General features: G+C 41.1%; 3 protein-coding genes across 4 annotated transcripts; 1 reads left to right on the forward strand and 2 right to left on the reverse strand.

Annotated features, from left to right (window-relative positions):
* Nucleotides 1–2405: 2405 nt before the first annotated feature.
* Nucleotides 2406–5817, reverse strand: stoml3b (stomatin (EPB72)-like 3b). Its single transcript, XM_085798155.1, has 7 exons — nucleotides 5698–5817; nucleotides 4066–4169; nucleotides 3881–3953; nucleotides 3658–3740; nucleotides 3363–3566; nucleotides 2892–3026; nucleotides 2406–2800 (listed from the first exon to the last, which is right to left on the reverse strand). Exons 1-7 carry the CDS (start codon nucleotides 5756–5758, stop codon nucleotides 2612–2614), a joined length of 849 nt encoding a protein of 282 aa, XP_085654281.1. The 5' UTR covers nucleotides 5759–5817; the 3' UTR covers nucleotides 2406–2611.
* A 1596-nt stretch (nucleotides 5818–7413) lies between these two features.
* On the reverse strand, nucleotides 7414–18108 carry proser1 (proline and serine rich 1). Of its 2 annotated transcripts, XM_085798156.1 has the most exons (12): nucleotides 17496–18106; nucleotides 17338–17403; nucleotides 17034–17102; nucleotides 16801–16895; nucleotides 16596–16689; nucleotides 16237–16347; nucleotides 14211–14312; nucleotides 13501–13579; nucleotides 13093–13185; nucleotides 10365–11823; nucleotides 8717–8861; nucleotides 7414–8617 (listed from the first exon to the last, which is right to left on the reverse strand). In XM_085798156.1, exons 1-12 carry the CDS (start codon nucleotides 17538–17540, stop codon nucleotides 8495–8497), a joined length of 2481 nt encoding a protein of 826 aa, XP_085654282.1. In that variant the 5' UTR covers nucleotides 17541–18106; the 3' UTR covers nucleotides 7414–8494. The 2 variants fall into 2 exon arrangements, with proteins under 2 accessions (XP_085654282.1, XP_085654283.1); XM_085798157.1 differs by lacking the exon at nucleotides 13093–13185 and having other exon boundaries at nucleotides 17496–18108.
* A 196-nt stretch (nucleotides 18109–18304) lies between these two features.
* vps36 (vacuolar protein sorting 36 homolog) lies at nucleotides 18305–23268 on the forward strand. The gene is made up of 14 exons (XM_085798159.1): nucleotides 18305–18488; nucleotides 18723–18791; nucleotides 18878–18948; nucleotides 19577–19691; nucleotides 19787–19876; nucleotides 20476–20562; nucleotides 21065–21097; nucleotides 21193–21270; nucleotides 21348–21482; nucleotides 21588–21653; nucleotides 21810–21874; nucleotides 22297–22381; nucleotides 22482–22558; nucleotides 22701–23268. The coding sequence occupies exons 1-14, from the start codon at nucleotides 18393–18395 to the stop codon at nucleotides 22780–22782; spliced, it is 1149 nt and encodes a 382-aa protein (XP_085654285.1). The 5' UTR covers nucleotides 18305–18392; the 3' UTR covers nucleotides 22783–23268.
* Nucleotides 23269–24355: the final 1087 nt, after the last annotated feature.

The following is a 24355-nucleotide window of genomic DNA, read 5'->3' on the forward strand; positions in this document are numbered from 1 at the left end:
ATGAACTTGGGACAGTGGTATGATATAATATGAGTCTATAAGCTATGTAGATTGAAAAAAAAGTACAGGTTAACTCTCTGTTTACCTCTTTGTGATGTATTAGATTAGTGTAGCCCTCTATGAACCTGTGCGAACCTCTTCATAACCTGTGGTTAACCCCCTCTGGATTGTTTTTCTGAATGACACTTTTTTATTCTTTGATTATGTTCCAAACTTTTGCAAACATCACTGAATATTCAGTGTGCGAGACTATATTATTCAGGGAATTATTTTCTAAATTTAGATTAGAAATTCTCTCAGTTTTATTTTGTATAGCTTCTTTACAGAACATGATACACAAGATATTTCCCAAGATGATTTTCCACTTCTATAAAAACCTACGATATAGAAACCAACCTTTGGTGTAAAAAAATATGAGAGTTATTTTATAGCATACAGTATAGTACGTCAAAGCTGCCTCCTGTACTGTACACAACTGATTAACTTACCCTCAGGGCCCGAAACTTTCACCTGGCTTTGAATAAGTCAACACTGAAAACAACAGCGTTAAACACAACAGCATTATTCGGTGATTTATTCACACTAAGCTAAAGCTGTTCAGTCTTAAAATGAGCTGCTGTAAATAAACATGCCCTGAGAGAAGGGATGAGGGTTAGGGGGTGGCAACTAATTGATATTGGGAGGGGGAGGGGTGGTGGATGTGTGGTGGGGGGGCAGCATTGAGGCCTCCTTGCAGCGTCCCTGGTGTAAAGGATGATATTTCTGGGTTGCGAGTTTTTCAATAACAGACTTTTAACTAGAGCTGTAATTGCTATACCAGCACTTTTTCGATGGTCATGAAAAACGTGAAAAAAAAAAAAAAGATTCTTTTCATGGATCCTCAATTTTTTGTACGAAACACACACAGGGTTAAACGCTCTTAAAACAAAAGAATGTCAAGAACAGCAAAGGATTTGAGAAATGTATCTCAGTTCTCGACAATTTTATACCGATGCTGTCGATTTTGAGAATGTCTTCACAAGCAATTGTAAAAAAAAAAAATGTATATATATATATATGTATATATATATATATATACATACATATATGTATATATATATATATATATATATATATATATATATATATATATATATATGTACACCAGTCAGAAAGTCACTGTGTTTTCACATGTTTAGGATTGCAGTTCACGTATACGTCATTGAATGATTCTTCAGGGTCCTCATAAAGGCAAAAGAAATACAGTCTACAAGGATGCAACAAAATGAATGTTTACAAATGACAGCATAAAGTTACAGATTTCATCTTAAATGAATATCTCACCTTTGATTTCAAAAACGACGATCTGGTATTGTTATGACCCCTCGATGTGTCCTGTGGACATCTGTGTCTCACTATGCGCTGAATGTCAGAATTGTAATGACTGCATTTTATACGAGTCATTGGTGTGGTTTTGTTCAATATAGAAGAAGGGCCTCTTGTGTTGACCACTATGTAGCAGCCATTGAATATGTAGCACTTGGTTGAGCCTCCCCTCAAGAAAAATGGGTAATTCATTAGACATTCAAACGTCCATGTTGATATTGAAATGCTGTTGTAGCAAATGTTTTCATGGCTTGTCAACTTTCAGCACTATAGGATTTGGATTTGTGGAGGTAAGCTATACAGTTACCCCCTTGTGGAGACAAAGTTTACTGAATTTGTTCAGGCACTGATTGTATGTTTGAATGTAAATATATTTACGACATGAGCTGTGTCTTAGTGCAACCAACGAAGTGATAGAAGCATGTTTTTTCCTGTCTTTGCTGTTTCTCGCTCTCTCTTTCTCTTCTTTTACCTCTCTGCATTTGTGATGGTCAAAATGTAACTGTAGCGTATGATAGGAGGCCTAGAGGACAAGGAATGAGATACTTCAACATGTAATGTATACGCAGTATGTTGACGATTTTATTTGTACTTTTCGGGGGAGAACACAGTATTAAAAATGTTAAAGAAAAGTCATGAGTGTTCATGGTTCATTAAGATCGATCCTTCTCATGTTCAGGTGTCGATACCAACATGTGTTCAGGACACAAATTAAGTGCAACATGGTCAATTCAAGACTCAAAGTATATTTTCAGATATCCTTTATTCATCCATCCATCTTTCTCTTTTTTCTTTTGCTTCAACATTCAACCTCTAGTCAATAACTTTTACTTTATATATATGTATATATATATTATACTTTTATACTTGTACTTATACATTTTCATTCTTTTACAAAACCATCAGACATTTTAATGTATTAAAGGTGATCAAAATTACACCATACAATATAATATTTATTATATCATTTTCATGACATATGATACCAGTTTCATGACATAACTTGTGAAACATGTGTAAACTATGCTGATTATTGTATATTTCCTCCAAATCCCATTGGTTGGCAGCTCAGGCCTGGTCACAGGAAAGCACATTTGAAAAACATATTAGGCATTCAACACCATCTTATTATCTTGTGTCCTGTCATTTTATACATAGCCAACTGCAGAAATGTACTCCAACTCACGCTTACGTTTCATTTAACAGCGATTTCATAGGACCAGCAAATTGAGACGTCACGGAGGCATCACTTCCGCATAAAGTGAGATATGACGTCCATGGGCAGAGGGAAGATGATGGTGGAGTTCTTCTCTGCTGCGATGGTGTTGAGGGTCTGCAGGTAGCGAAGCTGCAGGGCCGATGGAGACTCTGCGATCACGAGCGACGCCTCCTTGAGGGCACGAGATGCGTTCATCTCACCTTCTGCTGCGATCACCTGTGTGCAGAGCAAGACAGAGAGATTAGGCCGGCACATCTACGCACATGCATGTTACTGTGTCATGTTATGTCAGGTCACAAGTCCTGACCTTGGCTCTGGCCTCTCGCGCAGCCTCTGCCTCTGCAGCCATAGCTCTCTGCAGCTGCACTGGCAGCTTCACATCTTTAATCTCCACACGCTCCACCTTGATGCCCCAGTCGTCTGTGGCCTCATCCAGGTTAGACTGGAAAAAAGAGAACAAGCTTACACTATGTTTTAAAGTGTAGTGTGTAATAATACAAGCTTCTTTGTGTATTTGGTAGGAAATAGTGAAACAGTAGGAATGGGAATAGGAATTTCACTCCTAAACCAAAGAAAATCTCTGTCCATATTTTAAAAAAATATATATTTTCCTCCAGAGTCAGAGTCAGATTCTGCAGTAAATGCTAATTATCTAAAGGGAAATTCTTTTGAAACAACAAATAGCCTTTACCAAGTTGCCCAACATTGATCTTAACAGCTGCTCTCTGCTTCTAGTTTCCGAGGCTTTCCAGCTTTAAATGGGCTTTGGGTTCTGTACCTGCATGCTGTGAGCGATGCCCTCACGGTCAGACAAGACCTCAGCCAGGTTCTTGGTGCCCAGAACATTTCTGAGGGTGGTTTGTGCCAGCAGACGGGTGGCGAAGTCAGCGTTTGACACATTAGCCACGGAGGCGATGGGGTCACTGACCCGGAAGTACACCACTCCGTCCACAGAGACTGTAACTGAGTCCTTGGTCAGGATCTAGGAGAGACGTACAGTTTGAGCTTCTTCTTCTTTTTTTTTTTTGAATTCCTCTGTGTGGTTTTGTGCTGTTTGTTTGCATAAGATCTACCTCTTGTGGTGGGATGTCAAATGAAATTGTTCGCATATCCACTTTCACAAAGGAATCAGTGCATGGCAAAACGAAGAAGATTCCTGTGGAAAACAAAACAGGGAACAAATCGTCAGTAAGAATAACTATTACTTAACAGTGTGATATTACTTTTTGTTATAAACAACTATTATCATCCGAACAGCTGGTGAAAAAGTAAAGAATTGTTAGTTGTTTTTTTTACCTGGTCCTTTTGCCTTCTTGTCTGTGATGCGGCCCAGCCTGAAGATGACAGCACGCTCGTACTCTTGAACAATCTACAGTATGGACAGGAAAGAACACAACACAACGGAAGCTCAGTTCACGTTCATGTTTCATGAATAGTGAACAACGATTTCTGCCCTTCGACTAATTAGTGAGTTCACTCACCTTCAGGCAAAACCAGACGGTAAAGGGGCTGAGGAGAACTGTGAGCATACCAGAGAGGATGACTATGACCCAGCCGACGCAGCCCAAAGACCCTGTCCTGTCAGCTGGAGAGAGAGAGAAAGAGAGAGAGAGAGAGATGTATTTGAGTATTCACCGGGTCAATGATCAGAAACCGGTTTGATCCCATTGGATGCGGAGACGAGGTGAAACCATACACTCCACTGAACAGATGTACAATACTGCTGGGATACAAAGCAGAGCATACACGCCCATTTAAAATGAAGGTTTTGTGATTAGTGACAGTGATTAATTTTGGCCTCATAAGAGATCATTACTTATAACTCGTTTATCAGTTAATTATTGTTGGATTAACGGATGGATTGTACTACAGTTCTCTTTCACTCCCATTGCAAACAGTGAGATGTTTACTCATCCAGTATTCAATCCCTGGAGCAACACACTGGTAATAAGAGAAAGTTATAAAGAGAGGGAAGGCTCTGTTTGTTGTATGATGTCCGGCTCAGAAAGCTGCAGTTCAGTCTTTATCGCTGCACACAGGCACCGACTTAATGACTGATACCTGAGCACCCAGCAGTAATAATACATTTGTCAGATAATAATGACATTTTCACACACCCCACTTCATTTCCTGTGTACAGCTGTGGTTGGCATTTCCTTCGTCCTGGTTTTTACAAACTGCAGATTTTCTCATCTATAGGTCAAACCACAGGTTTGTTTCCTGTTGATGATGTTTCCAAACACACAGTTACACTTCACTCTCAGGGAGCTTTTTTTTGTTTTGCACAATGCAAAACTTTCCATTGGGTCACATGATCAGTGACAGTTATTTGGGAGGTTTATGTGTATGTTTGACATGAGTTTATGAAACCTGTTGTAAAACAATCATAATTTACACTGTGATAATCTTTGTGATATTTGTGTGTTTATTTTCAATGGGTAAAAAGAAGAAGAAAGAAATTCCAGGGATTGTAAACATTTTATCTTTCATCTTCACAATCTGTGCACACACCAACAAAGAGATGATAAACAGTGCATGAATGCAAATGTTGTGTACACAGCTATCAGTGTTACAGGATCCTGTCCAACAGGTCTGTCATAACCAAGACCTGGAAAACTATTATGCTAACTAAAAAGCTCTGATATGATAAAGAGCTCTTATCGACAACCAAATTAAGGAACATTTAAAACACAATTCAAAACCATCCGTGTAACATAACACGTCTCTTCTTCCTCCTCACATCCCACAAATAAAGAGAGACACACAAACACTGAGTCACATGCTTTTGGGACTCCTTATCTTGGTGACATGTGATTTCTGTCTCCATGACGATGGAGTTACACTTTGCCACAGCCTTTATAGCTCCTGGTTCACCAGGTGAGCTCTACATAGATAATACACACTCCAGCTCACAGAGATGGTTTAAGTAAATATACACAGAGCTTAACAGCAAAGGACATGGAGCTGATTGTTCGAGGAGCAGTAAAGAACTCACATGTTGATCTAAAACTTTAAAGGCCTGGTGTCAGAAATATTTCACTTTTTAACACACTGCCAGTTCTCTAACATCAAAGTTCATGAGAAAAAAGAAAAGAAAACAAGATTTAACTCACATATTAACTCATCTTTGCTCACTCCTCTTCTCTTCTGGCTTTCCATTTGGTCCATTTCCATGTACTACTGCGCAAAACTGAGAAGGGAAGTGTGTTGAGTGAGTTGGTAAATGTTCACCTACTCAGGAGGGAGTCGTCCAGCCTTTTAAAGAGGCAACACAACGCTGCAACATCATGTGATTCAGGGGTCACAGGTGTGGCTCCTAGCCCGGGTTGATCATCAACTAAGTGTCATTATGATGCCAACATGGTTGCAGATAATCTCAGAGTTTGTAAAAATCTGTCATAGAAAATTTGGAAAAATTATAATTCAGCTGCTAATAAATGAAGGAAGTGACCTAAGATATTTACACAGTATAGATACTGTATGACATTATGAAATGTCATAATATTAGATATCACATATTATGAGTAAATAAACCCTTCCAGTTCCAACCCAATCAAACTTTACAAAATAACTTGTATAACAACGAAAGAAATACAATATCCAGTGTTTTACTTTTACTTCCTACTAGAATGAGGAACTATTTAAAGGCCCGACTTCTGTTCTGACAATGTTTGACACAGCTGGAAATGGATTATGTTTCATTTATTTGTGTTTTATATTACAATTTATAAGAGCATGGGGGAAATGGAGGGAAATAAAATGAATAAAGAAAAGGAAGAACTGGGAAAGGAAATTCAGTATCTTTTAAATCATTGGCCTCAAAGAGACAATAATTTATTAACCAAAACTGAACAAAACAACCTCTACACCTAAGTTTTCACATTTTCAATATTATAGTGTTCTTTAGAATAAAAAGCAATGTGGTGGGTTTAATTAACTGATTCATTTATGAATTAATAATTAACATAATGTTAAGGTAATTATGTAAATAAAATCACATTTGTGCTCTTTGAATTGTCCAATTGCTGCTAAAGAAATAAATAAATTCTTAAAAAGGGTTGTATGAAGTCAGATCAGCTGTACCCTGACATCACATAAATCATATTTTAAGATTTCTTTTCATGGGTATAATACAATGTTCTCATAATCAAACAGAATTTATGAATCTGATAAAAATGATTCTTCATTAAAAATGTAAGTATTTGTAATAGAAAATGTGAAAAGTGATTACGGTAAGATCCCATGGCTCATGACTAATGGTCTCATGACTGATTGCCTCACAAGGGCGTTGAGCAATATTATGGAAACTCTGAAAGGAGGTTGTTTTACACAGGACATGATAAAGTGAAAATAAATATTAAATAAATTAACATCATGCATACAACAAACAAAACTAAATCCCTTCTCAGTGCCACTAAAATGTGAAGTAGTTTCAAATCATGTTAACCTGATTTGATTTTATGCAATGTCGAGGATAATAGGCTACGGGTCTTTTACGTCCTAACCACTGCTGCAGGTGTCTGGTTCAGCAGCCATGTGATGCTCTTGTAGCCTCTTCCACATAGATGAAACCACAGTCAAGACTTTTACTTTTCATTGCAGTCAGTCTAACATATTTGTCATCAATTACACATGAAATGTAATACCTTACACTCAAAATAGCAATTCTTGACCTGTTTCTTTTGTTCTTGGCACTATTTGCAGCCTGGTCTGTTTTTTGTTATAATGAGTAAGTTACATTAAAGCTTTTTTCTATTATTTGTTTTCATTACTGTTTCCACTTTGAGTAATATTCCTCAAGGGCCCACAAGACGATTATGACACTGTATAGAGAGAGACGGCATCGGTTCCAGCAAGCAGCAGTTTACTGACAAAATAAGAAAACAGGTGCAATACAAAAAAAAAGCAAAACAAATAAGAACAACACAGTGTAACAAACAAAATGTCATTTACCCTCAAACAATAAACTCTCTCAGTCAGAGTCTTAACTGAGGTGAAAAGTACATGTGGAAAATTTACAGTTTCCAATATGTTGCAGAGCATTGCTGCAGAATACAGTCAGGCATCTGAAGCCCACGTTAGTCGACAAATGCTTGAAAATGTCCTCAGAAATATTTGCATACAGTGTGTGTGTGTGGGCATGTGCTGTAATAGTCATACCAGCACAGTCCTATCTGTCAGAATGAGGTTTTGTAAACATACAAAATGTGAATCACAGTAAACTGCTGACAGCCACAAGTGTGTGTGTGTGTCCAGTAAAAATAACACAAACGTGAGCTGAGCTGCCAAATGTAACTTTTGTATACCACTCCCCCAGACACAAAACAAGGATTTCAAATATTCATGGTTTGTTCACTTTAAAATGCGACTCAGGAAACCATAGGTCAACCAAAGAAAAAAAAAAGTTCATGTCCTAATACAATATTCATCAATTCAGGACACTCTGTCAGTATCATAGTTCATCCTACTGAGATCGGACATGAGATACTACATGAGGATAATGTCAGGTCGTTACATGATATCATGTACATTTTTCAATTCTTCTATAATTCATTATTCACTAATAAATGTTGATAATCTTCATTAAAAACAGGAAATTCCAGCTAACATTAAAACAAGTCACAGTCTATTTGTAAAACCTAAAACAACTGATATTTACAACCGTTCACTATCAATTATAATTATATAGGAAATATGCCTTCTCCCCTATACGCTATCTCAACTGCTTTCCACAGTAGTGTTCCTCAAGATAATGAGTCATTCTGGATGTAACATACACAGTATGGAAACATTTATTTGTTGTCCATCTGCAGGGTTCAAGGCCAAAACATAAAACAGGTTAGGCTGTGAGGACAGGGGTCAACATGGAAGTCTAATCAATGTTTCAATAATGTTTCACCAGCGCCGATTTCACTGCCAGCCCAGCTGAGGGTGCAGGCCCGGCTGGAGGGGGAAGGTGTTTCCTGGGCCGGGGGGGTAGTTGGTGAAGCTGTTGGGCTGCGGGAAACTTTCCAGAGCAGATGTGGAATGAGCCTGGAGCAAGACAAAGAAAGGTAGTGAATATATATACAGCAGTGTGGCCTTATCAAACCCATATTCAAATACTTGCACTTTCTGTGTGTGTGTGTGTACCTGCAGAAGGGCAGACTGCATGGTTGGATTGTGGAGGCCACTGAGGGCAGCAGGGGAGGCAGAGGGGGAGAAGCCCGGTACCCCAGGGAAAGACAGCAGACCTGGGAACCCGCTGCTTCCTGGAGGCTGGAGTCCGCTGCTCAACCTGGAATATTTACACATCATTATTGTCACACACACCATAAAACACTAAACAAAACAACACTATTGTTGGATCTCTTGCATAAATAAATACTTAGCATAGCATACCAGCATCTGTAAATCTCACCAATTAACATATGATACATCTCAATTACTGTCCAAATGATTATCTTATATCAGTGTGTATGTGTTTGTGATATACCAATACTTTAACGTTTATGCACAGGGAGTGTCTTATTGTAAAGTATACTAATGGCCGGCTCATTTATTAGTTCCCACCCGTCTCTTAACAAAGAGTAGGTGCAGCCTATTTCCCCTATCACATGTTCATTACCAAGATAACATGATTAATGTATGACTGACAGTAATCCTGCCAAAGAGCAGGCAGAGGACTCTTCAAGACAACATAAACCAAAGTCTAATCGCCACCAGCGGTGTGAGTGAACTTTGCACATGCACTTTGTATACAGTGAGTGTTTCCACTTAACAAACACAACCTGAGATGGAAACTTATAACAATTTATGACGTCCGTTTTTCCACAATATCACCCGCAAGTGGAAATAAATGAAGGTGCAGTCAGCGATTGTAATCAAACACACTTTTTGTCAAAGGTTGTGCCAGCAACACTTTCTAACAAAATCAATTAATCTACCAATTGATGCAGTTAGACATTTACTCCTCAACATAATAGTATTGTATAGGTGGCTGAGAAACAGACAAACACAACACTGTTGTTTTGGATTTGCACATACAGTACGTTACTTTGGTGGACAGAGCTTCTGAAGGGAGGTTTATTGGTTCTGTTGAAATATCAACAATGTTTTCAACTTCTAACTCTGAGTCTATTTTAACTATTAACAACAAAAGAAGGAGTCCTCTGTAACAAGTAATTAGTTGTAGTTACTAGTTACTTTCCCAAAAAAGTAACCAAGTTTGTAAATTAATTACTACAGTATAAAAGTAACTAATTACCAGGAAAAGTTACTATTGCGTTACTTAAGATAAAGATTAAGATAAATAAAATGCTCAAATATGTTAAATTACTTGGACTTGCCCACCAACCTCCCGTTTATCTGGAACTAACGCAGGAATACTGAGTTGTTTTTTGTTTTTTTCGTTATTATTTTGTAACAGGACTTATGAGTCAAGTAACGCTGCATTTTATCGTTAGTAACGGTAACGGCATTGTAACATATTGTTTGTTTGTTTTGGTATTGTTTTTTTCCTGAGCTGAGGCCTTGTATAGGCCCTTTGGGTCTCTTGTCTCGGCTTGCACCTATTGTTTTTTGTCAATATGTCCCATTTTTGTTATTCTTTATTGGTGCGAAATAAACTAAACTGAAACCTTTTTGACTACTCGTTACCGAAAAAGTAGCGCCATTATTTTACAATGCCGTTATTCCCATCACTGGTAACAGCTACATCACTGAGTGGCCAGTTGCCATGGTCATACCTGAAACTAAAATAAGCAGGAAATCAATATGAAATCAAACTAGTCTGACGTACCCAGGTTGGAAATTGGAGCTGAAGGCGGATGCAAAGCCCGGTAACACTGGTGACGATGATGGAACCCCGGCTGCTGCTGCTGCCGCTGCCGCCGCCGCCGCCTGCAGTGGCGCCACCGACGCCACTGAGGATGGAGTGGCACCTGGCAGACCCATGAATGAAGACAACACAGGGCTCCCGGCACCGTGCCCCCCCGACACACCTAGCGGGAAGCCAGCGGGGCTGGGGCCGGGCGGAAGGCCTGGGAATATAGAAGCGGCAGAGGTGAGGCCGAGGCCGAACGGGGAGGCCGCGCAGGGGGCGGCGTTGGTCGTTAAGCCTGGGTAGATGGAGGTCGGTGGGTGGCTAGACATGTTGCTGGTGGGCGGCATGCCAGACATTGATGTAGGAATTGTGGATGGAGGGAGAGAGGAGGAAAGGGAGGAGAAAGGGGACAGGCCGGGATAGTGAGCAGGACCGGGGCTGGAGGACAGAGCTTGGAGGCCGGTGATGGCGACGGGACTGGGGAGAGACACCTGAGGGGAACCTGAGGGGTGCGACAGACCCAGGGAACGGGCCAGGGCCGCCTGCGCAGACCCTTGAACCACCAGAGAGCTGACAGACGGCGTGCAAGAACGAGAGGTGCCCTTGAAAGCGGAGTGGACGGGGCTGTTACTGCCGCTGCTGCCGCCCCCGGGGTGTCTGCTCAGGACGCTGGCCGCGGCGATGGCGGCCTGAGCCTGAGCCTGAGCCTGAGCCTGAGCCTGAGCCTGAGCCTGAGCCTGAGCCTGAGCCTGAGCCTGAGCAGAGTGAGCAGAGTGAGCAGAGTGAGCAGAGTGAGCAGAGTGAGCAGAGTGAGCAGAGTGAGCCGGAGAGGGTTTGGGACTGGGCCCTGGGGTGGAACAGTTCGGAATCACTGGAGTGGATGATCTGGGGGTGAGAGACTGCGGTCCGGAGGGGGTGTAGCTCCGTATCACCGACCCACCTGCTTGTGGGTGCATGCCAGGGAAGGCGTCTGTGGACTGAGAAAAAACCTTCTGCTGAGCCGAGCCCATGGAGTTCGTCTGAGAGTGGAGGTCCGGGCCGCTGCGGGAGTTAGCGGGGGTACCTGGTCGGGAAATGACGTGAAAGGGGGAAGACGGGAAGCCGCCGCTGCCAGGGACCGGCGTTCCGCATGGGGTGCCCGAGGGAGTGTGGGCTTTGATGACAGATGAGGGCGTAGGTGTGACGTGACCGCCGGGGGTCTGCGGCCCGGCCTTGATGACAGATGGAGACGGAGCAGGGGAGGGAGAGGGGGCGTTGGGGTTGTGAGAGGGCACCATGCCGGGGAAAACGGGGGTGATGGGAGTCGTGGGAGGCGGCTGAGCGGGAGAGGCCTGGGGCGGGACAGGGGTCGAGGGCGTGGACCCGTGAGGGATGAGGAGGGGCCCGCTGTTGACTCCAGGTGTGGTGTGCTGGGGGTTGCCTGGTTTAGCGTAACCTGGAAGAAGAACGAGATCAGAGATGGTAAAAGGTCTGGAAAAACAACAACAAAACAACCAAGAAGTCGTGACCATTATCTGGCGTAACGAAAACATCCATTCTGTACATTCAAATAGTGCAAAATGGCTCAAATAAATGATTAAATCTGTTTCCTTCTGATCAGTAGTGTTATTGTGAAAAACACATCTCATTGCAGGACAAGGCAGACCAGGTTAAAGCCCAACAAACTATTGTAAAAGAAGCAAACCACTCATATAGAAACAAATGAGAGAGGAAACAGAGCAGAGAGGAAGAGACAGAGAGCGTCCCTGCGTGCAGCTTCCTACATGGAAAATCCAACAATTTTCAAGATTGGAATATTTCTTCTTTTTTACCTTTGGGGGAGAGTTTAAATCATTTATTTGGCCAGGCAACCTCAAATTACCTTCCAGTGGACTGTGACCATCTGAGCAAATTTTCAATTTAATAAAACCAGTCATCTTCATCGTTTATGACCAGATGTGTCCCCAAAGGCCCTAAAAGATTTATTTCAATTGTGAAAACTGATAAAACCCTGGCTTCAAAAAAAAAAAAAAAAAAGTTATCCCAAGCGTTGCATGTTAAATGTCAGCCCACAGCATGATGCCAGAAAGAAAAACATTGATGACATTAGTTTGAGATTAATCCCAGACCTGTGTTCCTCACAAATCACCAAAGCATTTGACTGCACTGACTGACCAGAAAAGAGGAATCTCTGCGAGATGTAGAGCAAAACAATACAACAGCCTTGAGGGGGAAAACATATAGTTTTTGCTTTTGCTAAAACTCCAATTGGAAACATTTATGTGTTGACTGACTCTCATAATTTGTGGTTGTGTTATACTGAATGGTATTTCAACACAATTTTCCTGTTATCCCACCTGAGCTTTATGAATGAGAAATTAAAATAAACTGAATTTGAACATAATCCAGCCTAATCCAATAAAAACGTCCGTAAACACCCCCCCCCAAAAAAAAATAAATAAATGACCACAAAATTAAATCAACATCCAATACACAGCTGTTGTAGTGGAATGCATTGAAATGAATGGGGGCCTGTATTTTTCTGGTCACTCAGTGAACAGTGAGCAGAAGTGAGAAGCGCATCCTTCACCTGATAAAAAGGCAGGAAAACTGGAGAAGCGCAGGTAAGCAGCATGCCAGGAAGTTAGGCGGCAAGCTTCGGGGAGTGACCTATTTTGCTGTCACACGCACGCGCGCGCACACACTCGCTTCCATCGAATCATACCTGCTACTTTGTGGGTGGAGTTGTAGGGGGGAGGGGGCACGCTGGCTGTTATAACCCCTCCCACAGAAACAAGGCCTGCGTTGTTGTATGCACCTGAGTAGCAGTTGCAAATATTAACAGTGTCCACCACACACTCATGCAGATAATACACACACAGAAAGTGTTGAATCACACACACAACTGAATCCACAACCAACCAAACTTCACCCCAGCCCCAGATGGAAGTAATAAAACATATCTAACTACAACCTAGATCCAAACAAGCAGCATCGCCATCCTCCGTCATCCTACAGCTCACTATCTTTTATTTTCTACTATTAACAGGGTGCTTTGCTTACAGTCTTGTATTACTGCACAGAGCAGGGGAAAGGAAGTGGTGTGTGTGTGTAGAGGAGGGTTATTTCTTACTTGGTGCGATGGTGGCATGAGGTCGGCACGGTGGTATGGGGTAGGGCACAGGCCGGTGTGGGTTGTAGCTTGAAGGAAACTAAAAACAAAGTGACAACAACAGACATAAAAGACTCCATTTACTGATCAACCAGCTCTATCCAAATTAAAAAGGCTCAAGTTTCTGGTTTATTTAGGAAAAAAAAATTCACATAAATACGCTCTTGACTTTCTGTATGTATGGGATGTGAAAAGAATTCAGATTTCTGACTTTCACCACTTGTTATGTGCGACTTTTCAAATATGACCTAACGCAGTGATAACACAGAGGTCAAACCTGAGTTGTGTATAGTTATCTAAAATGTTCCCATTTTCCAAGTGCAGAGAATATTTATGGAAGATTTTAATGAAAATTAAGAAATAAAACATCCTCCATAAACATATACAGGGCAGGTGTTTTATATGCAGATACGGGTATGTAGGGTCATTAAGGTCGTCCTCTTCCTCATTACTCATATATTTATCTATGCGAGTGTTTCCATTGTTCTGCTTACAACCTCTCATAAAAGCCTTTATTCAAGTCCTTCTGCCACTCTTACTGTGACCTACTGTATCACTGGCCTATTTTACAAGGTTTGACACACAGATTTAGGTCTTTATAATGCACATAATGAGTCATGTGAGGCATCTGTTATGTCATCGCAGTCACTGATTTCCTTTCCAGCACTTACAGGTTTGAACGGTCCAGTAATCCGAGAAGCAATTCCATTTCCCTCCTTATTGTTGGAGCTATCGTCTTTCTTCTCTCCTTCTTTTTTTATTGGAGGGATTCCCTGTGATTGTAAACAAAATATATCATTGTAATGGCCAGGCTGCACAAGTTATGAAAAAATAAAACAATGTTGTCTTTTTCTTTTACATTCAGACTCTTACAACAAAGCAATGCTATACAGCTTCAAAGTCAAATATCAACATTTTATGAAGAGTGCTCTTGCAAGTTCCCTAGCAGTGCAGAAGGTCAGCTTGTTCTGCTCACTAATCCTGAGACTAGGGATGCAAACAATTAATCGACTATCGATTAATTGTCGATAAGAATTTAATCGATTAAATTAAATTACTTGCAATTAATCGTTCCTTTTCAATGGGAGTTTTACTGTGAAATGTAAACAAGCAAAGCCGACATAATGTAGCAGATCTCTGTGTAAACGTGTGCAGCGCACTGCAGCACACAAGGGAGAGAGGGAGAGGAGGTGAAAAGAGACAACACTGTTACCTGTTGTAGCTATACGGGACTCAGGCTGTACCATCGCTAACACACAGACGACCGGTGAGTAACGAGTCAAAAAGCCGCCGACACGGAGCTGCCTGAGGAGTTGTAATGCAGCCTGAACGCAGCTCAAACCGACCCGGTGCCTCAGCACGGCGGACAAGCTTTGATAAACACACCGGATCCGCGCTGGTTTACAGTATCCTACCGTAGTTTAGCCGGTCGCTACCGGAGCTTAATTTAAAAAAAAAAAAAGAAAAGAAAAAAAAAGCGCTCGTTGCGGTGCCGCGGAGAACAGCGCGTGTGTCCACGCTGTGTTGGTTTGTGTTGGTTTATGTAACTTGAGGGGACAAATGAACCACATGTTTATTGTCATGCATTGCTGACCTGGGCATTGTTTCTCAATAAATTAGAAAACCCTTTCCTATCATTCCCCTTTTCCCTGCATGGTTGAAGGAGACTGGCTCGCATCCACGCTCCCACTCCCTCCTGCGCCGACATGTCACCTTAAGTCACATAAACCAGTACGGGTGTGTGGACACAATATTGTCAGCGCGACAGCGCCTCATCACCGCTGGTGTTAAAAGGCTCCGTTCTTTCTGCAGTCAGGTTAAAGCGCACATCCGCTGTGTTGGTAAACAAATAATCCCTCTATATCAACGGAGGCAGCCGTGCTTGAGCAGCTTGGGTTGGAGGTGGTGTGAGTGCGGGCCAGCGGGGGACAGAGGGGGGGGGGGGGGGGGGGGGGGGGGCTTCAGCACGGTACGGAACAACTGTCCCGTGTGAGTGCGTCCTTATTTGTGGCCGCTGCAGCGCCACACGGGCTTTGCCTTTCAGCAATCAAGCGCTGTTTTCGTCTTTGTTAATAACAATAACAGCAACAGCTGTCGGCAGCTGAGATCGCTGTGCCGTCACCATAGAAACGCAAGACGCATTACGGCTCATTCGCAAAATACCTTTCAATGGAAACACCCGCAAATGGCAATTGCACTTTTTCGAAGTTTCAGAAATATCGCTTTTATTTTGCGAAAATCTGTAATGGAAACGCAGCTCTCTCACCTCATCTCATCTCATTATGATAGGACTTCAACCTCAGAGCTCTCTGTCCCAAATAACGTGCTACTTAAACATTTTCATTGTGCTGTGCTCTTAAAATAAATTAACAAATACTAGTGTAAAGTCCATAAGGAATTTTCCCCTTAAATTTAGGTTCTCAGGAAAATCGCCGCTTATCAATTAATCGATCATCGATCGATAAGGTCTATCAACTATCGATTAATGAATTACTCGATAATTTGCATCCCTACCTGAGACGTGAGAGTAGGACAGGTTGAACTGTATACTTACATACATATCAAAGACATAATAAAACTGACAGTCTCTTATCTGCTGTCACGTAGCAGTGGTGAGCTTGTGGAAAGCAAACGGTATGTAAAACCCTATCACTCAGGACGAGGATGTCTTCAGCATACAGCCCTGCACATACTTACAGGGAATGTGCCAGTGACCAGACTGGGTCTGCCCTTCGGGTACGGGTTCCCCGGTATCATACCACAGGAGGAGATCATGGCTACAGGAGCCTTGCAGCCGACCTTATACACCTAATGAAACAGAAGTAAAATCATTTTAGAAATCATGTTCCATCAATAATTATTATGGATGTCTAAGGTCAGTCATTGATTTCAGTGGGCCATATTTGCTAGATAACTGTTGTTTTTCGGGACTTCATGGCTATCAAAGAAACCCACAAGGTACTTCAATACAAAGACTCATACATGAGACAAATAAACAGAGCTTCCTTACAAAGCTACCTAGAAAGAAAAAGATTATGGAAATGAATTTAACCTACCTGCTCCAATATCCTGCGAGCGCGTTTCTTTTCTGACAAGTGAATGCGGAACAGATCCTCAACAGGCCGGTAATTTTGGGCATCTGAAATGTTCCTGTACAAGAACAAAGATACAACATTTAGTCGGATTTACTACTGAATGAACCGAACAGGCTGACACAAATTTGACTGTGTATACATTTTTTTTCTTTTTCAAAATACTCACAAAGCTATCAGTTCCAGTACAATGAGTCTGTCCTTTGAGAAAGTGAAGCAGTTCAGGATATTTGCAACTTTGGTTGTAGGGATTGCAACCATTTTCTAAAAGCAAAAAAGGAGAAAAAAAATCAGCTCACACAATTTCAACCACCTCACATTTATTCTTAGCAAAACATAATTAGTACTACTTTTAACATGTATTGTAATAAAATCCTGCATTTTGGTAACCCAGTCACTTACATGTTGCAGGGCCTTCACAGCTTTAATCTGTGGTTCTGCCCATGAAAAATACTTCAGTATCTCCATCACCTGCAATTTGCAAGACAGTGTTACAATTTACAATCACACGTAGTGGTAAAGATGTATTTAAGTATAGGGGTATATTGTCATCAACTAAAGTGATTTCCTTTGTAGGTTATAACTAATGTGAAAACAACTTCAAATGTATCCACAGTTAGCATTTTCTAAGCAACTACATGACATGCATGTTCGTGTTAAAACACGGATGAATAATAAATGACAGTGTTGTCCTTCGGGCCTTTACCTGCTCACTGGAGAAATACCCATGCACCTGCTCTATGGCTTTGATGCGCTGATCGGTCAGGACGCACTGAAACACAGGATGGAGGATTAACAAACCCCGGAGATGAAACGACTTCAAACCATTACACAGGACAGTTTATCTTCAGAGATTTTTTCTACCTTTCTTATCTCGTCCAAGACGATGTCAAAAGACTTTTTATCCATGTTTGTTGACTTTTATAAACGATGGCCTCTTTGACAATGAACACTTTTTATACCAAGTACTTGGTAAATATACTTTATACACCACAACAGATAAAGTAATTCACGACAAAATGCATTCGGATGACTTTAACCCTGAATACTTAGTTATTGATCCAGCGTCACTGATTCATTCATAACGCACTGAAAGCATGATTAAAAACTAAAAATATTCGCCAAAAACGATTAGTTCCACAATACAACTGCATGATCTCCACAGTCCCTTGTGATCCAACTTTTCTCCAGTGAACAATGACAAACCTTCAGCAGATCTGCCCGCAGCTAACAACAAGCTAACAACAAGCTACAGCTACCGCATTGCTGAGCTCAGCTCAACGAAACCAAGCGAGAAAGTGCAACTAAAATATCCGCATATCTTTTCATTCCAGCTTAGTTCGAGTCTGATTCTATCGATGAACACAGTGCCACGCGGAAAATAAAGAAATTCATTCAAATAAGTGAAGGAAAGCTAGCACTGTAGCTAGCTTCCACTGACAGCTGGCGCTAGTAACGTCAACACGGAGAAGGACCCTCGAGGAGCCTGAGCCTGACAGGAAAATCACTGTATTACAATTTATGCGACGATAAAAGCACTCAAATGGCCTTGGGTGATACTTTACAGGGCAAAAGTGTGATTTTAAGTTCGTAAAAATAATCCATTCAATTAATTTTAAGTCACATATATTTTTATGCTCTGTTTAATGTTTCTACGCAGGCGGAGTCAGGGCAGCTTTGGAGAGTGCACCGGAAGAAAACATGAAATGAGTCTCGGCGGCGCAGTGAAATCGGCAGTAAATTGTTCTTATTAAAGTAAAAATGGACCGTTTTTCATGGTCGAATGGGCTTTTAGAAATAAATGAAACTTTGGTGATCCAGCAACGGGGTGTGAAACTGTATGACGGCGATGATAAGGTACAGTTTTGCTGTTTCATAGCCAAGTTTGTGGCCTTATAATAAAACACTGCAGCTCGTTTAAGTTCCTTAAACAACAATGTTCAAATTGGTTATTGGTACCGCAACAGTGACAGCATTGATAAAATTCAACTCCATCGTTGTTGTTTAAAGTGGCTGACTGTGTGGTGCGTTAGTACATAGTGGTAAGTGGTAAGTAATAGTATTTCGTTTTCTGCCATTCACTGAAACCAGGCGAAGCTGGATGTTGGAGTTGCTTTGTTGAGCACCCATCGGTTGATCTGGAGGGACGTTAAAAATCATGTAAGACAGCACAAAGCACGACTAAAGTGACTACACTGACTGTTTGAGTGGTGCTCTCCTCACTCTGAGCTGTGTGTTTCTCCCAGGAGTGCTGCATAGCCATGCCCCTGTCACAGATCATCTTCTTTGAGGAGCAGGCTGCAGGAATAGGAAAGAGGTCAGTGTCACAACATACTTTCTGTAGTTTGAAATGCAATCCATCCCCTCACTAACTTTCTGTGGGAGAATTTAAACCTATTAAATCAATGTCTTCATCAGTGTAGTTCACTCAAACTGCATGTAATTACATTTAGGATAATTGAATGCAAATCTTTGGCCATAACTTACTCATTTTTGTCGACATCTGAAATTAAAAGCAGCAAACACAGCCCAGTCAAAACACATTGCCACTAGCCTTCAAATGTTAATAGATTGTTTATTTTCCTATAAAGTTTTTAAGTGTCTTAAATATAAATATAAATGGAGCTCATCTAAGTCATTGCTCAGAAATACACAGTTTGGCTGTATTGTTTACCTATTAATCAGAGTGTTTTCACCATAAGCAACATCTCTTTTTTAAGGAACATCCACACATCCCAGTACAACTGCATACTACATGTAACTGGAGCTTTGATAATTGCTGGTTGTATGTGGGGAGAGGTAAATGTGGTTAAAACCTCTAGAAATGCTAACAGATGAACTCTAAGTTAAGATGTTTTTAATGAAAGATGAAGCATGATATCTCATGTACGACAGTGTATATGAAGTAAATGATGAATAAACAATCATTACTTATTATTCCGCAGTGCAAAAATAGTTGTTCACCTCCATCCGACACCTGCCAACAAGGAGCCAGGTCCCTACCAACACAGCAAGTACTCCTACATTAAGCTGTCCTTCAAAGAGCATGGGCAGATTGAGGTAGTCTTTCAGTGGCAAAATATGTTTTTTGTTTATATATATTTTGTATGAGTTCCTCCTCACAGGTGACTGACAACATGTTGCCATTTTCCCAGTTTTACAGGAGATTAACAGAAGAGATGACTCAGAAGAGATGGGAGAGTACGCCTGTTTCACAGCCCATCCCCACAGGAACTGGCTCTCAGGTTGGTGGAGGCCGAACAGACTCACCTCTTCATCTGACTTAAATCTTCTCTTTTCCACTGGTTTATATTCCTGGAAATTTCCATATTCAGATTCTTTGCATAATTTTCACACCTGGGGGCTGTATCATTCTGTATGTGGGAATAACTGTCCTGTCAGTTTGAATTATAGTCCACAGGATGGCAGTGTTGTCACTTTACTCTTATTATTTTATTTTTAAATGTGGGTCTGTCTTGGATTATTTTTATTTTTATTTTTAAGGACTTTTCAAAAATACTTAATGTTATTGTACATCAAATTATAATCAAACTAGGTTTATTTAGCTTACCATGAGAGTTGAGTACATTCAGGTCTTTTTAGGGCTGTTACACTCTGTCAGTTCACTTGAATTGGGTCATGTGTCTCCAAATTAAATTGTATTAATCTTTTTTTATTGATGCTATGAACTTACAGTCACTGAATTTGAATTAAGTGCTGTAATAAACGTTTCCTGCGATCGTAGACTGTATATATCTCTTCCCTTGTCTTGTCCTCGTCTGGCTTTTTTCCCCGACATTTCAGTTTCACGACATTTGTTTTTCTTTCCTTCACGGTCATACAGGCAGGAAAGACACGTGCTGTGGGGATCGTTGGCATCGAGAGAAAGATCGAGGAGAAGAGGAAAGAAACGGACAAAAATATTTCAGAGGTGACATAAAGTGCTGAAATAATGACAGATGTGTGTTGAGTTTTGAACAGAAAGAAGTTGAGTAAAGTCCCATGTCCTTCTTCACAGCTCAGTGCTACAGTTTTATATTAACTGTATTTTGACTGAATATACTGTGTATACAGAGCGGGTTTGCTTTATAGAAATCCCATGAATGTTTTGATCTGTTTTTATTCTGTCATTAAAAAACTTGTCACCATCAGAATTAATTGTGAGTGAAGTTAAGTCAAACCGACCACAGCCGCTGTGACTCATACACCAGCTGCTGGACACCGTGTAAATGTAAAACAATTAAACTACACATATTATTGAGCTTCATGAAAGGTGCAACATTGAATCACATGGGTCTTGAGGATCTTTTGAGTGTTTAATTCTATCATCACTCTGGGAATGGGAGGGGGTGCTATTTAAATTTTTGTCTGTGGCCATGAAGTTTAGTGGTTTATTGTGGACATGCTTTAGAGCTATTACTCTTTTTTTTCAGGCCTTTGAGGACCTCAGTAAACTGATGGTGAAGGTAAAGAATGCTTTCCTTTTTCACATTTCTCACATTTTCTCGTAGTTGGTGATTTGTTAAGAAACTAATAAATTAGTGTCTTATTTGTCAAACAGGCCAAAGAGATGGTGGAGCTGTCCAGATCTATAGCCAATAAGATCAAAGACAAGCAGGGAGATATAACAGAAGATGAGGTAAGATGAGCTCGACCTGTATAATCATTGAGTTTTCAAACACTTTGCTTCTCCAACGGTTTTGTTCTGCCTTACAGACGATCCGGTTTAAGTCCTACCTACTGAGCATGGGTATTGCTAACCCAGTTACCAGGGAAACACATGGATCAGGCACACACTACCACCTGCAGCTGGCTAAGCAGCTGGGAGATATGCTCCAGGCCCCTCTCGAGGTAGAAGTGGACTGTTTTTGTTGTCTTGCCACTTACATCTCCACAGGCCTGAGATCTTGCTCCACTCTGCATCTTCTCCTCATCCTCTGACTCTTCATTTCACAGGAGCGTGGGGGTATGATGGCTCTGACCGAGGTGTACTGTCTGGTCAACCGCGCCAGAGGGATGGAGGTAAAGCTGCACATGAACACACACAAGTGAACAAATGAATCATTTTATAGATCATACTTGAGTGGGTATGCTCTTGCACTTGTGTTCTAGTTGCACTGATGTTACAGCTGCACACAAATGTCTTTTAAGTTACTTTTCCCCCTCTCCACACCACAGCTTCTATCTCCAGAAGATTTAGTAAACGCATGCAAGATGTTTGAGTCCTTGAAGCTTCCACTGAGGTGAGTTTGAGTTGTGTTTGTCTTTGTATTGCATTGTTTAAACTATCCGTGCATGCATTTATTTTTCTCTATAGACAAGGCTGTGTGTTTATCAAAGGAATATAGGGCAGGGTAGCGCCTGCTTCACAGAGGCCAGGCTCTTCCTGCCTGGCTTCCTGTTGTTGGAGGTGGTGTCCAGCCCTTTGCAGCTGTCATTTCCTGTCACTTCCTAGGTTTTTTTTAAAAAGAAACACTGGCTGGTTTCCCTGCTGTCCTGCTCCCAGCGCCCCCCTAAGTGGTTGCATTTTGGTTTAATAAAAGATCACCTGTGCTTTGAGCAGTCGACCTGCTCTTTATTCCTCCCCCTCCCATTTCCTTTCTTCCTCTTTGTCTCACGCACACACACGCACAGCTTTTCCTTCATCTGTCTTTCTTGTCCGTAGGCTGCGTGTGTTTGACAGTGGTGTGATGGTGGTCCAGCTGCAGTCTCACAGCGAAGAGGAAATGATAGCCTCAGCACTGGACAACGTGAGCTCAGACTGTTACAGATGTTATACTGACACCGACATGGTCACACCTTAGGTTGATCACAGCAGTTTCAACCCTTTTTCTTCTTCCTCTTCTGCAGGTGTCAGAGAAAGGCTCCTTGACAGCAGAGGAGTTTGCCAAGCTCCTTGGTCTCTCTGTTCTTCTGTCTAAAGAGCGGTAAGTTATCGCACTGGCCCATGATGTGAATCTACAAAGTTTTGCTTTTGTTTCTCATTTTGTGTAGTTTTTATATTTGGCGGGCCAGTTTCTCCATCTTCTTGTCTTAGTGTCTTCTTCTCTGTTCCTTCCTGATCTCCAGGTTGTTGCTGGCGGAGAAGATGGGCCACCTGTGCAGAGACGACTCTGTCGAGGGTTTGAGATTCTACCCAAACCTCTTCTGACCTGTTTACACTCATTATTCTCGAGATGTAGGGAAATAACTTCACCTGGCCTGCACTGTCCTACCAAGAGACTGATGCATTTAAACAATCCTCTGACCTCTACATTCTGTTTTCAGCAGAAAGGTTCCTGCTGTACTTTGTGCTATCCGGTCATTTATTGATTGGTTGGTGTTCTGGTGACGGTCTTCTTTCATCCTCTATATGTACCAGCAGCTATTTTCTGTCCAAATGTATCTGCATACTGCAAATACTGTACCTGCAGCAAAGTGTTGCCAGATTTGCCCAACTTAGAGTGTCCTCAGTGATTAATGGGTTTGGGAAAATCCACCTAATGGGATACACAGTGTAGTTTTTCCTCACTGCTTTAATTTCAAAATGCTTTTTACAAGACATGTTTCTGCCACTTATTTCCAAAGTAAAATGTACATAATAGATGAATAAAACTCGGTCCTGCTGTCTCTTGAAGAACGAGTCCACGTGTCTAAATGATCTAAGTCGTGTTTTGGTCTCTTTCCATCAAAACATGGTTAATATTTGTATTTCAATCTAATATCCCTCCTTGCATCTTATAACATTTGACTGTGATAGACATAAAATACCGGATCTGCAAAAAGTTTGCTTCACAGATCATAAAACTTTGGGCACATTGCCAAATGTCAGTCTTCAGGTAATAAATCCCCTCAGAGCTGAGGTTGTGTTATAGAAATTCCAGTTGTGACTGTTTTGAAACTCAACTGAAAGGTGAGCGCCCTGTTTATTGGCACAGTGAAGCCTTCAAAATAAGTGTTACCAAATCACTTTACCATTTATATCATATTAAAAGTAACTCTATAAGTAGTAATGAATATGTGAAATATGAGTATAATAGGTCTAAGGAGCATCATGTCTAAATGTTATACCTGCAGGGAGTGGTGCCACTGTGTTTATATTTTTAATTTCTATCCGTCTCTGTAGGATTTTTTCACACGGGATAGAAAAGTTACTTGTTCCCACTGTGAACAGGGCAGAGTAGTAAAAGTGTTTGATCTCCAGAGCAGCTTCCTGTTTTGTGCTGCTGACCCTCTCTCTGGAAGAAAAATGAAGGTCTGCAGAGCAATACAGTTGATTAGATTACCATGCCATGTGGTTCACTTATTGATAGTAACTTAATTGGTTCAGGAAATCATGAGAACTGAACTCGGGCAGCTCTGATTATAATAACAAGGATTCATGCACGGCATTGAACATTTATTTGGTGTTTTTTTTTTTTCATAAATATGAATTGGAGCCAGTGCTTGCAAGCTTTGATGGACTTAATTTACTCAGTGGTGTTTTCTAAATGAATCCATATCCTGACTTGTTGAGTGTCATCTGTTTAAATCTCAATAAGTTCTGTTTTTTCACCAATAGATTATATTAGAATGACTCAGGATAATTTTATGTGGGAGGAAGTTAATTTGATTGCTCGGGGTGAATAGTTCCGCAGTTTACTACCATGACTGAATTGCATTAGATTAGAATATGTTATTTTCTTTGTATGTTTTGTCCCCCTGACAGCCACTTAGGACATATTGTGCTATTATGGACACATTTC

The sequence above is a fragment of the Trachurus japonicus genome, chromosome 14 (genome assembly GCF_045865225.1).
Source record: "Trachurus japonicus isolate A0001 chromosome 14, Traja_1.0".
NCBI lineage: Eukaryota > Metazoa > Chordata > Actinopteri > Carangiformes > Carangidae > Trachurus > Trachurus japonicus.